Here is a 15,007-nt window from a genome sequence, read left to right as displayed (position 1 = left end):
ATTTCTTGAAATAAATAAGTGTTGACAAATACACCTGTTTTAAAATTATTTAAATTGATTGACAAACATCTAAGCATGTATAAGTGAAAGCTATTGTAATACAATTTCATAAATTGTTCAGTTATTGTTTCTCCTATCTACACACTTTTTTAAAGTAGATCAATAAGTGACACTGTTGGTCACTTGTCAGAAAGTCTGATTGGTCCATTTGTCCATCTTGACAGAAGTTTGGAGACTAAATAGGTGTTAGGATATCAGTATGGCTTCACCAAGGGCAAGTCATGCTTGACAAACTTAGAGGCCTTTAATGATTGAGGTACAGCGTCAACAGATGAAGGAAGAACACCTGGACTTGTTTGTGCAAAGTGTTTGACACTGCCCTGCATGACAACCTGGTCACCACATGGGAGAAAAATGGATTTGTTGGAATGGCTGCTCGCTGGGTAAGGAATTGGCTGGATGGCCTCAGAGTTGCAGTCAATGGCTCAGTGTCTGAGTGGGACCGATGATGAGTGGCATTCCTCAAGGATTGGCACTGGGACTGGTGTTATTTAATGTCTTTGTAGGCGATGTGAACAGTGGGATTGAGTGCATGCTCAGCAAGTTTGCAGATGGCATTGAGCTGAGTGGTGCAGTTGACATGGTGGAGGGAAGGAGTGCTATTCAGAGGGGCCTGGACAGGCCTGAGAGATGAGCTCATGCCAGTCTTATGAAGTTCAACAAGACCAAATGCAAGAGCAATTCCAAGCACAGATACAGGTTGGGCAGAAAATGACTTGAAAGCAGCCCTGAGGAGGAGGATGTGAGCCAGTGATGTGTGCTTACAGCCCAGAAGGCCAACCATATCTTGGGTTGCATTATGAGAAGTGTGACCATCAGGTCAAAGGGGATGATTTTCCTCCCTTACTTTGCAGCAGTAGCGTCCAGTTCTGGAGCCCCCAACACAAGAAAGTGGTTGAACTGTTGGAGTGACCACGACGATGATCAGAGGGCTGGAGCACCTCCCCTATGAGGAGATGCAGAGAGCTGGGATTTTTCAGCCTGGAGAACAGAAGGCTGCAGGGGGAGCTTTTAGTGGCCTACAAGGAAGATGAGGAACTTTTATAAGGGCGTGTAGCAAAAGAAGAAGGATTTTATACTGGAAGAGGGTAGATTTAGACTAGATATCAGGAAGAAATTATTTACTGTGAGGGTGATGAGATACTGGATCGGGTTACCCAGCAAGGTTATGGGTGCCCCCTCCACGGAAGTGTTCAGGGCTGGGCTGTGTGGGGCTGTGAGCAACCTGGTGTAGAGGGAAGTGTCCCTGCCTAGAGCAGGGGCTTGGAACTTAAGGATCTTAAAGGTCCCTTCGAACCCAAAGCATTCTGCGATACGGTGTTTTGATAGAACAATTGATGTTCACTGTAGTTTGAGAGCACACAGTCTGTTATTGTTCTGGGTTGCCTTCGTTCCTGGCAGTCACTCTGGTGTAGCAGCATAGAGAGGATACAAAAGGAATGCTGATGTTGAAGATTTAACTTATTGATATGGACCACGTGGTAATCACTATGCCCTCTGCAAGCTGTTCCTGGAAGGAATTGGAGTGTAACAGTGCTACCTGTTCTGTGTCCTCTGCACTAAAAGGTAAGACTTATTACTCTGATTCAGTGTTTCTTTGTATCTTAAGTCGTGTTTCTTGTTGCTGAGCTACCATGTTTTTGCCTGAATTCTCATTTTAGGAATTCTGAGGAATAATTTGAGGATATGCCTTTGGAGCCACCCAAGTATCTGACCTGATGGAATATGCTGGACCCTCTGGGGTGTGTTGCACACTAGCCTTTGCAGTGGAGGCTGTCACAAATAGGTATTGGAAAACCTGGAGAAGGTAAATATTTTCTTTTTGGGATGAGGGGGGGAGTGCCAGTGGGAAAGTAGTGTATAATGCCTGTTAATTGCCCTTTTTTGCTCTGTTTTTCAGGTACAAGATCTGTGTTGCATTCAGTTGCTACATCTTGTCAACCCTTTGAAATATCAATGTGCCATGAAAAGAAATAAAACTGCCTAGCTGTTCATGTTTTTTCACTTTGTATTTTACAAATAAACCCTTAGAATAATCTGGATTTTTAATGGTTAATTTCTAAGCAATATGAAATAAGCTTCAATTTAAGAATTATATTCTTGTATGACAACATCAAAATAATTTATAGGCATTTCGAGCCAAACCTGTGTAGCATACTCTGTATTTAGCAGAATCACAGCATTGATAAATAAGTGGTCTTATCTGTAAAACTCCAAACCATCTGTCTGATGAAAGTGATCACTTTCAATGTGAAATAAAAATTTTATCTGTGCAATTAAGGGATAAATAGATGGGCTCCCTGTTTTTATTTGAAGATGACTGTTTTAATTTGGACTTTGAATCTTGGATTCATAGATCTTTGTGTTAAGGAGCTATGTTTGGTAGAGATGTAAGGGCTGTGAATCAAAGAGGTACCATGGCACTTGTGGAGGAAATCTTACACTGCGTAATATAGGTTTTAAAAGCCTCTCGGGCTCTATTTGCAAGTGAAAAGATGTAATTCATAGCCATCCTAGATTGCTGCTGTGTTGCTTTCTGAATCAGGTAATTTATGAGGCAGACTTTCCTGATGTAGAGCATATGTGTTTGTACTGGCTTCTCTGTCCAGTAGTCTCTGAACTTAGCATGGTTGGACTTAATACTTGTGACACTGGCTGCTCAATAATTACATGCAGTATGACTTCTGTTGAGTTGCAGGTGATCCTAATTTTTGTAGTCCTGTGCCCTCTGAAGCCACAAGGCTAAGACAGTTGGTCTCTTTATTAAACAGAAATTACAGGAGCTCAGTCTAGTCCGGTAATTAGTATTGCTCCAGGTATTCAGTCTCTTGATTATTTTTTTTTTTTTTCTCCTGAAAGTGGTTGGTTTTGGTTTGTCCTTAATGTTTATGTAATACTAGTTGCAAGAAGACTTTGCTTCTCCTAGTTGGTTTCCGAGTTCTTTATATTCAGATATTAGACTTTTTTGTCTGTCTCTCCTTGTTATTTATTAGTTCTTATATCATATTTTGACTTGTAGCGATGTTTTTAGTGGAGACAAAAGCAATATCTTAACTGTTTTCTGATTTACCAAAAGCTGTGGATTGCTGTAAGTGATGTACCTTTTTGCTGAATGTCTTGTTTGTTCCCACCCAACTCCTCTTTCCCCCTTTTCCCCCCAGTCTTTACTTCTATATGGCTATTCTTTCTCTTTAAACTTTTGGGCTTTGAGAATCAATGCCCATAATTAACTAGCTTCTGCTTAGGATATACCCTGTACTTCTTCTCCTGAACAGTGCTTTGTATTTCACATGTTATATATTGCTTATATATATATATAGGTCAAGTATCTGCATTTAGTAGACCACTGATATGATTTATGATGAACATTCATAGGAAGGTTGTGCCTATGAGTCTTAGTCTCACCAGCATTGTTTATAATTGAAACAAATGTACCACTTGAGGTGAGGAGCTCATTTTATTGTGTAATACTTTCCGGTAGCACGATCTGTTTCAAAAAAAATAAATAAATTTTTAAAAAAATTGACCTTTAGGTAAGTAGATAAAAAAGCTTTTGTGATCCATGAAGGTGTTTGAGATCAGGTTGAATGGGACTTCAGGCAGCCTTATCCTCGTGTGTTCCAACCTTATTTATGGTAGGAGAAGCTGAATCTTTGAAGTCCTTTCAACCCAAGCTGTTCTGTGATTACTGCTGCCATGTGAATTAGTGCAGCTACAGATTGAGAACAGTCAGCAGTTTTATGTATCAGAAAAGTTATAGGTTAAGATCTTATTCATGGTCTTTCTCTGTAAGAGGAACAAGATTTATTTACTTTCACAAGTGGTGTTTCGATGATAGCAAAGATATTGCCTGTCTTTGGTATTGGCATCATGTCACTTAGGACAGGAGTGTCAAGTACTGGTAGCTCCAGAAGGCCCAGTCTGTACGAGTATTTCTTACTGCTGTTGGTGTTGATGCAACTGTATCAGCAAAGTGGTGCTGCAGAACTTGCAGTGGGAAAAAGCTAGGTGAGATTGTTGTCATGGCTGTACCTGCTTTAGAGCAGCAGGCTATTTCATGCTTACTTTGTATGTAGATGTATTGTAAGTTGCAGTGCAAATGCTGTTGTCAAAATGCTGAGTTGCAAAAGGAATTCCAAAATGTTGAAGTCTTTTTAGTTAGCTGGGAGCTTTGTGTGTAGCTGGGTTTTCATAGGGAGGAGAATAGGGGAGGAGTGAAAGTACAAAAGTGAAAACACAGTGATAGCTGATGGGTTTCCTGCACTGATTCAAGTTTTCTTCTCTAGTAGTTCTACTGTGTATGGCTGGAGTGGAAAAGAACAGTAAATACACTTGTTTCAAATGAATAAAACAAACTGTGTTACTAGTCAGTTAGTAAAGATTTAACAATCTGAAATTCCAAGGTTAATCTTGACTTTCTTTAGAGAAAGTCAAACAGTTAACTGATGCTATAGTCTGGCTGGAAATAACCTTCTCTTCCTAAAACATCCAATATTCCTGTCTGTCTTCTTCACTCAGGACTTTTCTATACATGACATTCATTGTAACTTGCTTTCAGATAATCTTGTAAGTAAATAAACTGTATCCAATACCTATTTTTTCCTCTCAGTTTTCTCCATGTTCTTCAGTGCTTTTTGTTGTTTGTGGGTTTTTCTTCCTCCTCCAGAATGATGTTGGCAGCTGTAGATCTCCCAGTGCTACTTGTTTACCTCTGTACTGTTTGTTGCTTTAGGATAGCCTGAGCCGACCAGAGTCAGTTCATTTAAATCCTAATACTAGAATCTGTTATATGTGTGTGTGTGTTTTTTTTACTGTATTTCAGTTAAAGAGCCATTTATTGTATCTGCATCATGTCAGTTGTTGAGCAGTCCTCTTTGTGCTCGGCAATCGCTGCAGTTTTTATAAAGAGGAGTGCAGTCTAGTTTTAATTCCAGCTGCTGTGAATCTTTATGCAGGGTGCCCTTAGAGCAGAAGGAAATGTGATTCAATTGGGCTGTAAGGAAGTTAGAGAAATAACTTGTGACCATTGATTCTTGGATAATATGGGGAAAGTGCAGCTAAAATATTAATATAGAAGGCATAAAAGAAATAGTGTACTACAACACCTGTACTTTAATGTGTTTGTGTTGTTTGCATCATAAAACATCAATATATTTCCTGTTCTTCAAATATGAGAGTGCTGTGTAATTAATTCTGAGGAAGGTCATACACTGTTCTCTGATGGAGTTGGTGAACTTTTCACAACGATAAAGCTGCTCCCATCAGTCTCCTAGTCTTCATGCAAATTTAACATCCTTGTGTCCTCACAGAAGCTTTATGGAATGTACCAACAGGCTTCTTACCAGACTGTTAGGTCATAAAGCTCAAACAAGTTCTAAGAAACTGCTGCCTGATCCTGATTTGCCCTATCATTTTAGTTAGAAATATCCCAAAGAAGGAGTAGAGACTGTGGTTCAAGTAGGTTGTGTTCATTTTGGAGAGAAAATGCTTCTTGGAAGTTAGTGTTTATGGTAGTTGTTCAATGATAGTTACCTTTCAAATGACAGTAGTTTATATTTAGATAAGTTATTGAGCATGAGCAAAACAGAATTGTAGTTCTCTACGTTTGACTTTGTTACCTTAGTCTGACTTTAGGTGCCTAATATGTTGATGCATGTATGGAATGCCACTAAATGAATAAATTAAATGTACTTCTGCATAGAACAGTAAATAATAGTTAATTTTGGAGCAGGTGCCTTATGCCTAAAGCAGTGATTGGATGCAAGTCCAGTCCCCTTCTCAAGTGGGTTCTGTTAGAACTAACTGACTCAAATTGAAATTTATGAGACGTTGTTCTTGTTTTGGCAAGATGAGAAAGGTCCCAGATTAGGTCAGATTTGTATAGTACAGCTGTTCTGAGGTTAGGAGATCTTCATCAAGTCACTGTTTCATTCTGCTGGCAGTATGTTTGAATGCTGAGAGTGAGAATCCATGTTGAGCTACAGCATTAATATTCGTAAATATTCCCTCTGCTTTGTATTTCAGTATTTTTTGCCAGAGGAGCTTGAACAGAACTCTCGTTATCTGTGTTTCTGGCCAATTTCATATAAAACACTTGAAGCAAGTGTTTGACAGACAAATGGAGGTGTATTAGCAATGGGAAGGGAAACCAGCTTGACTAGTTTGCTTGGTCTTACTGCAAAAAGCTGATGAAAGTGTACCAAATAATGATTTCCTTTGTATGTTATAAGGGTTGGTATTTGGCATGTCTGTTTTCATATTTGCTGTTTTCAGGGCTGCATCTGTGTCTTAGAATGGGGGAGTCTGTATGAGATAAAATACTGTAATCTCCTTTGTGTTAAAGGGTCAGAACAGAGGTTGTTGGTTTTTTTTTAATGAAAAAGTGTTTCTGATAATTAGAATCCTCCATCTGATCTGCCTTTTGCATGCATCTTATGTTTTCCCTCTCCCTCCTGACCCTCCCCTCACTTAATGAAAGATAATACTTGTAGAAAAAGTGAGATTCCAATTAAAAACCTCTGTGATATATGTAAAATGCATCCTTTGCCTATTAAAGTTCTCATGGTTTATTTTTCCATTTATGATTCATTGTAGCATTTATCTATAAATGAATGTTACTGGTGAATATAAATGTTAATTAACTCTTAACTACTTTTATAAGTTTTAGGGAAACTACCACTTCTTAAGATGAACTGGTGGCTCCGTCACCAATCATAAATAAACTTTAAAAATGATGTTGTTCTTAGGGAAATGTGCCTGAGAATTTGACACTTTGCTGTTGTGGAGGGGTTTTTTTGAGTCTCAAATATCTGCCTTCTTGAATTAAAACTTTGAGACTTACAGCTAAGTGGACGTTTGTAGTGTGACCTTAGCAGTGTCTATTTTGGAAATGGCAGCTTTTATTTTGTTAAGTATATGAATGCTTACATTCATCTTCATGATAATCCTTTCAGACAGGAAGGAATGCAGAGTGCAGATGCGTGAGATAATAATTTGAAGGTGTGGGTTAATAGTTTCATTTCTCTTTTCAGTATGATGCTGTTCCAATCCAGTCTAGTGTGGTGTTATGTTCCTGTCCATCCCCATCAATGGTGAGGAACCAAGCAGATTCCAGCACTCCATCTGTCATTTCCACCTGTGGCAGCAGGCAGGGATCTAACATGGAGGGCACCGCAGCTGAATCAAGATCTAGTTCAAACTCCTTGCCACAACATACAGGACAGCAGCCTCCACAGCCTCGAAAGAAACGACCTGATGACTTTAAATTTGGGAAAATTCTGGGTGAAGGATCTTTTTCAACGGTAACTTTACTTTTTATAACAGGTGTTTTGTGTTAGTCTGCCAGGTATCTTAGATAAACTTCAAAATTCTGTGCCCAGCTGATTACTAATTTGTAAGTCTAGAGATATCCTGCTCATTTACTCTTCAAGTTGTAGGAGCGCTGATTTTTTTCAAGTCTTTTTTTCAATTGATCAGAAGTTGTGTATTCTGATGACTTGATGCTTAGATTTTTGGGAGGCAATGCTTTCTAATGTAAGCTTTAGACAGCTTAACATCTTATGTTAAAGTGGTATGACATCACATGACATCAAGAATTTGAAATTGGGCTAAGAGCCTTTCATGGGGAGAACTTCTACCCGACATCCTGTTTGTGACGAAAGCCAAGGCCAGATGCTTAGGAAAGAATGTAAGAGCAATATTTCTTTGGTATTTTTACTCAGCCCTTAGTGTCATGGCCCTTAAGGACTTCAAGAGCCGTAGTTATTATCCTTGTATTCAGCAGGCTTAAATAGATTGACTTTAACCTACTTTTGGGATCCATTGCACAAGAATGAATTGCTTAAGTAATTGTCTTAAAGAACTCATAAAGCAATTAATACTTCATTTGATGCTTTTGTAGTTGCCCCATTTAAAGCCAGTGAGTAATATTCTTTATCTTTTTCATATCGGCCTTTTGTTTTCTGTCTCTTTGGGGTGGTTGCATGGGGGTGTTTTCGTTTTTTGTTTTTCTTATACAGTGTGCTGGTATTTAGGAAGAAGGCCTCTGGTAGTCATCAAGGGTAATTTGCACTTTACTGCATAGTTTGGAATCCACAGGTTTCCCTGAAGAATATATCAGAGTTATTCCCTCTTGGACATGCTGGAACACACTTGTTCAGTCTGCTTTAGTGAGACATTTTTATTTGTGTTTTGTTCCCTGCGTCTTAGCACCATATTCCCAGTAGAACAGAGAAAGTTGCATGGCCTAATCCAGGCTCTGACTCTGTATGTAGTGTTATTGGTTTTAATTTTACAGGCAGAATTTTGCTTACCATAAACATTGGTGCCTTAGGTAGGGCTGGTGGAAGTGTGCAGCTGAAACCAGTTCTTAAATGTGGACTTGATCTCTGGCATTTGTCTCAAGCATTTGTCAAGTGTAATGTTGGGCATGGTCATTAAGTCTGACAATTATGTTGGCAGTAGCTGCTTTTTGGTAACCTCTGGGGGCTTTCTTCATCTTACTTTCCTCCAGTTTGAAAGTTTTAACTGTATCTTTTTTTCCCTTGCTGCTGTCTGAGTTTTCCACTGACATGATTTTATAATCTCTGAATTTTTTGAGTAGTTGCTGAAAGTGTTTTTGTTTATTTTAGCTATTTGGTCTAATTCCACTTTATGGAATTTACATTCATTGTTAATATTACTACTTATAGAGTGGATAAGGCCCCTGATAACACAAACATGACTTTAATATGCACAACTGTGAGATTTCTTCCTTGTTATTCTGTTTTTATGGAAAATTAGGTGGGAGAAAGTGAGGATATGATGTTTGCTCAGATTTGTTCAGTGAGGGAGGGACCTAAAGATATCCATAATTCATGCTAGGAGGAAAGTACTAAATCCAGTGTACAAAGCTGCTTGGTATGGAGGTGGGCAATACATCTGAAATGTTATGGTTTAAAAAAAAAAAAAAGATACAGTACAGGGCTGGAAGAGAAATTACTCTTTGGAGTCTGTATAACTTCAGCTTTGAGAATTCTTAGCCAAGAGGTATCTTCAACTGTGTGCATAAGTTTGCAGACAGTACCAAGTTAGACAGGACCATTGATCATCTTCAGGATGGGGAGGCTGTGCAGAGGAATCGAGATGGCCTGTTGGTGAGCCAAGTCCACTCACATGACATCCAGTGGTTGTAGGTGCTGGGTTCTGCATCCCATGCAGTGTGTAGGCCTGGAAAAGAGTGGATGGAAAGTTACCCAGCAGAAAAGGACATGGCAGTACTGATGGAAAGCTGGTTGAGCATGAGCCAACAGTGTGTAGGTCGTCAAGAAGGCCAGTAGCATCCTGGCCTGCACCAGAAATAGTGCAGTCTGCAGGACTGTGAATGTGATGGTCCCCTTGTATACACCTTTGGTGGGATCACCAAATTTTGTGTTCTGTTATTGGCCCCTCACTACAAGAAGGATATGGTCTTGCTTGACATGTGCAGAGAAAAGAAACAAAGCTGGTGAAGGGGCTAGAGACTTGGGAGGAACAGCTGAGGGAGTTAGGTCTGTGTAGTCTGGAGGAAAGGAGATAGTGAGCAATGTGGTCTCTCAACATTGCTCTCTCCTTTCACTTTGGAATAATTGACCTAAAGAAGGGCCCTATTTAGAAGGTATCTTTTGCTAGGTGCATAAAATTTGATATTAGGAGTATGTTGCCATATTTTTTAGTACTCTGTAATAACTGATTTCTTGAGTTAAGACATCATGAGATGAGTACATGCTTACATCTTTTGTTAATTGTATTTATGACAGTTTATTTTGGACTAGCAGTAGTCTAAATACAGACTGGCAGATGAGAAGCAATGTTTACTGTATGCCTTCAGTGAATGGTTACACTATATTCATTGTACATTTTATCTTCTATGGCAACAGGTTGTGTTGGCTCGGGAATTGACAAGTTCTAGAGAATATGCCAGTAAGTATCCATTCCTTGATGGTAACTTTTTAGAGTACTGCATGAATGCTGTCTGATTACAAAGTATCAATTCAAAAAAACATTAGCATTTTAATGATGAATCTAACTAACAATTACTCCCCCTCCCCCTCCAACCAAACCACAAATTACTTAATGAACTTCAGTGGGTTGTATCTCCTGTGTTTTCACTCTGTTTTTTTCAGTTAAAATTCTAGAAAAGCGTCATATCATAAAAGAAAACAAGGTGCCATACGTGACACGAGAGAGAGATGTGATGTCCCGTCTGGATCATCCTTTTTTTGTGAAGCTCTACTTCACCTTTCAGGATGATGAAAAGCTGTGTATCCTTTGAGTTCTAAAACTTCTACACAATTTGTTATGAAAATCCTTGGTTTTGTTTCCTTTGAAACATCGTTCAACAGGAATTATGAGATAAACTTGAGGTATTTAAAATACCTTAGATGGTTGCCATACAACTTGTTTCAGTCATGCTTTTGATATAAATTAAGTAAGTGGAATGATAAGTGGGGGGTTCTCTCTGTAGGCAATTCTATGTAGTTATTTAATGATTTGGGTGACTATCTGGAAAAATTACTGAGTTAACCTCCTGTGTGGTCTTTGGTGTGTTAAGAAACTGGAACCTTTATCCTAGATTTTTCGTACATACAGTCACAGATTGTTTTGGGTTACTACTATATAAAGCTTCAAATTAACCACTTACACTTTCCTGTTATATATTTTCAATATTTTATTTTGAATAAAGTGTGTGGGGGGATGGAGGGAGTTGTTTTGCTGTATCTTAATGCTAGACCTTAACTTAACATTCAGATTTTGGGCTTAGCTATGCTAAAAATGGTGAGCTACTAAAGTATATACGCAAAATTGGCTCATTTGATGAGACCTGTACCAGGTTTTATACTGCTGAAATTGTATCAGCCCTGGAGTATTTGCATGGGAAAGGAATTATTCACAGGTAATACACAAAAATTAATGCACGAGAAACATTCATGATGTCTAACTGAATGGAGATTTTTTGGAAAGCTATTAAGAATATAATAGCATTTTGCTAGTCTTAGTGCTGTTGTTTATATAATGAATAGAATTACACAAAGTAAATGGTAGGAGGAGAGTAAATCTGTTATTACATCAACTTTTCTAGCTTGAAAACGAGAACTTTGTGGTCTAGAACTAATGTTCCCAAAAGTTTGCGTGCCTTGAACTCCAGAATCAGATGACTTTTTTGGTTAATTTAGTTTTTTTCCTGTGTCTGTGTACCAAAACAAATTAAAATTCTGCTGTGTGTAGGTTAGTGGGTAACACATCTGCAAGAAAAGTAAATATTAGTGTGTCTGCTTTCATTGAGTGAACAATTTCCACAAAGTTTATCAAGAAGTAGATAAACAGTGAAATTTAGGAGAGTGTTTAATAGAGTGTTTGCAGTTCTGATGCAATTATATTTCTGGATAAGCATGTTTTGCTGTGAATTTATTAAGCAAATAAGAGCTGTTTGGTACAATATTCAAGCAAGTGTGAGTATTTGAGTCACAGAATTTGTTTTGGAAAACAGAGCTTTAGTGTCTGTAGGTATCCATGCAGTTGTTTGTAGAATAGTAGGTGGTGGTGGTTGGCTAAAAGCTGGCTGATCATAATTCTAATAGCACTAGTACTTATTTTTATTTAAAAAGTATTTTCCTAAAGCTTTTCAGTGAAGAAGTTGGGAATAGAATCTGTAGGGGCTGGATGTGCTGCAGTTTGGCTAAACGAAGTTTTGTACTTTTTGCCTATCTGTGAGTAAGCAGGCCTTGATGATCTCACTGCCATATCAGTCTGTCAGATATGACCTCGCTTATGGCTTGGGAGTTCATTTTGCTGAAGAGGTGAAGTACACAGTAGCTTAGTTTTGTGCTCAACTATTCATTACCAAATATTGTAGGAAAAACAGTAACGAATGGACTTTGCAAAATCTGTTAGCAGTACTCTGCATGTTGTCAGCTGCAAGTCAAGGAATAGTCAGTGTTTACAGAATATCTGCATCATTTGTGATGATGTGCATGCGAGACTCCAGACTATTTTGCAATGTTAATTTCTGTGCTGTTTTGAGTATGAAAATTGGTGTTTTCCAGGGACCTAAAGCCAGAGAACATCTTACTAAATGAAGATATGCACATTCAAATAACAGACTTTGGAACAGCAAAAGTATTATCTGCAGATAGCAGACAAGGTATGTTTTATTTACTTTGTCACGTATCACAAAACAGAGAGCAGTTCAGTTGGAAGAGACCTGCAAAGATCAAGTCTGGCTTCTAGCTACATAAATGCAGGAAGCGTTCCTTTGTAAATGTGGGTATATTGTATTTATCAAAATGTAACTTGAGAATGTCCTTAACTTGTATCTAGGAAACAAATCACTGAAATATATTGAAACAAATAATTTGACTCAGCTGAAACAGTAAGCTGTTACTTTCTGCATACTGAAGTCCTAGTGGCCTTCAAAGTTACTCAAACTTAATTGTGAAATTCCTGTGTCACTGATTGCTAATATTAAGCTATGAATCAATGATACTGTAAACTATACCTAATAAAAAGCCTTAGGCAGAACTGTTTCTCATTCACCAAATTGGGTAAATGTGATTTTGTACTCTGATTTAGTAAGCTTGTGTTGGCAGAATTTGTACCATAAATGTCTAGCTTCTTGAACCAAGAAGATATCACTGAGATAAAGTGAATTGTCTCCTCCAGGTTTTCTGCTTGGGTAGAGAGAGGAAATTTCTTTGTATTTTTTTTTTCTTGAAGCATTGCATAGTTTTCATTAGTTTACCTTTGAATTTTTTATGGATGGAGTGGGAGGGATTTGGTTTTTCCACAAGTATGCTTCTGCTTAACTCTTTCAATTTTCTTTATAGCACGGGCAAATTCATTTGTAGGGACAGCACAGTATGTTTCTCCAGAACTGCTGACAGAAAAATCTGCTTGTAAAAGGTGAGGACTGTACTGTATTTTAGAACCTTGCTTACTCTGTCAGTATGCCATCCAGTGGGAGATGGATGGGAAGTGTAGCTTAGTATTTCAAAGAAGGAAGATGGTTGAATAAGAGTTTGAAATATTTTTTTTGTTTAGAAAGTATTACTTCTCATCTGAGTGCTGGCTTTTTCATTTTATCTTATCTCTGAGTCCTACAGGCTTTGATGTTGTCAGAAGAAGGGAGTGAGAAATGAGAAGTTGAATTTCTTTTCTCCGTCAATATCTTTATTATGCAAAGTTATTCTTTTCATTCTTATGTAAGATGGCTCTAGCATGGTGATTCCTGTGAAAGATACAGAATGTCATGTTATGTCAGCTGAGGGAAAGGCTATTTAGGTGTCTTGGACTTGTATTTGAATTAACTTCCAGTATTTTGTGAAGCTGTATTTAAGGTTTTCAGTAGTTCTGAGCCTTTGTTAGTATTCTTCTAGTCTTCCATGAGGATTTATAAGTCTTATCAATTCTCTATATAGTTTACCTTTGAGGTAAAATAAGTTTTAAAATATGCTTTCAGGCATATTGAAACTTCAGACTTTTCTTCTCCCATGCGCCATATTGTCTGCATTTTTGTTTGCCTGAAAGAAAGCTTCTGGTTAAAAAAATATTTTGGTGGTGTTTCTTTTTCCCCATGAAATACTTAGAGGAAAGAATTTCTAATCTGGAGGAGCATGTACTGCATTAAGTTGGATGTGTCTTGGAATTGCAGTAGAGGTTAAATTGTCCTTTTTGTTCTATATACCTGTTAATTATGTCACTTGAGGATGCAGCCGTCTTGTGCCTGTAGTCAGTTGTTGTGAGATGGTTACTCCTGTCAAGAAGTTAAGTGAAAGTAGTGTGGGAATCATGCTAAAGAGGCTTGTTGGACATGTTCATACCATCTTTTTAAGTAGCAGTAGCTTAAGGATTTTTAATCATGGTTTACAGACTTGCAGAAAAAACATGCTATGTGTTTGTTTCTCCTTTCTTTCAAAGCTCTGACCTCTGGGCTCTGGGTTGTATAATATATCAGCTTGTAGCTGGATTGCCTCCATTCAGAGCTGGGTAAGAGACCTAAACTACTTCCTTGTATGTAAATCATAATGCCAACATCAAGTAAATATATTTAACTTTATCACCAACTCAGAAGTGCCACTTTCCGTGGTGCACTTCTAGTGTTGATATCATGTCTGCTTTAACTGGTGTAATGTAGATTATTTCCTTTTTGAGATCATGAAGATGGTAAATTGATTAGTTCCTTAGAGATTCTTTAATTTATCCTAGGATTTCAAATGTAGTTTATGCTGTAAGCTAACTATGCCTCTGTGAGGAAGCTATCCTGCACCTCTCCCATATTGAGCCATATGACATTTCTGTTGTTTTTCAAGTATCTCATGCTTACAAAAGCGTAGATACTTGTAGTACTGATTCTAAGGTACTTAAGGAGAGGGATTTATAGGAACTTCTAACACTTCCCTCACATTTAATATTTGTTCAGATCATGCATTGTTAAGGTAGAATAATCATGGAGAGCCAATAACTAGCTAAATATTTTCTTCTTTTGCAGAAATGAGTATCTGATATTCCAGAAGATAATAAAATTGGAATATGACTTTCCAGAAAAATTTTTTCCCAAGGCAAAAGACCTTGTAGAAAAGCTATTGGTAAATGTTTGTTGCTGTTAAATGATTTGATTACATTAGAATCATTCAGCTTAATATGCAGTTCTGTTTTCCTAATGGTTCTATGTATTCTGTTGCAAGCTGTCCAGTAAGAACAACTGAGCATTATTAGATGTGTGTGAGAATGTTTTGAAAGTCAACCTCCATTACTTGTATTTTGTGTCTGAATTACAAAGTATGGGCAAAGGAATGTCTCTCCATCAATTGGAAACAAATGGTTCTACAAAGTATGCATAACACAATTTAAGATTCAAACACTTGTTTGTATAGTACCCAAGTTAATTGGTGAGTTGCATAATGTATCATTTAATTGAAAGCAGCATTCTATA

The 15,007-nt window shown here is 37.8% G+C and overlaps 1 protein-coding gene across 2 annotated transcripts in view; it reads left to right on the top strand.

The window, feature by feature from the left end:
• PDPK1 (3-phosphoinositide dependent protein kinase 1) overlaps positions 1 to 15,007 on the top strand; it is a 30,379-nt gene that overhangs the window by 6,786 nt on the left and 8,586 nt on the right. For both annotated transcript variants that reach the window (XM_042827691.1, XM_042827692.1), the window contains exons 2-9: positions 7,092 to 7,361; positions 9,957 to 9,999; positions 10,203 to 10,340; positions 10,828 to 10,972; positions 12,123 to 12,220; positions 12,903 to 12,978; positions 13,993 to 14,061; positions 14,564 to 14,660. In XM_042827691.1, coding sequence (XP_042683625.1) covers positions 7,092 to 7,361; positions 9,957 to 9,999; positions 10,203 to 10,340; positions 10,828 to 10,972; positions 12,123 to 12,220; positions 12,903 to 12,978; positions 13,993 to 14,061; positions 14,564 to 14,660 — 936 coding nt within the window. The remainder of the gene's footprint in view (positions 1 to 7,091; positions 7,362 to 9,956; positions 10,000 to 10,202; positions 10,341 to 10,827; positions 10,973 to 12,122; positions 12,221 to 12,902; positions 12,979 to 13,992; positions 14,062 to 14,563; positions 14,661 to 15,007) is intronic.

The sequence above is a fragment of the Centrocercus urophasianus genome, unplaced genomic scaffold (genome assembly GCF_019232065.1).
Source record: "Centrocercus urophasianus isolate 14NV4802_14NV808 unplaced genomic scaffold, USGS_Curo_1.0 seq_29, whole genome shotgun sequence".
Classification (NCBI taxonomy): domain Eukaryota; kingdom Metazoa; phylum Chordata; class Aves; order Galliformes; family Phasianidae; genus Centrocercus; species Centrocercus urophasianus.
The sequence above is the reverse complement of the archived record's forward strand: the minus strand, read 5'-3'. Positions and strand labels throughout refer to the sequence as shown.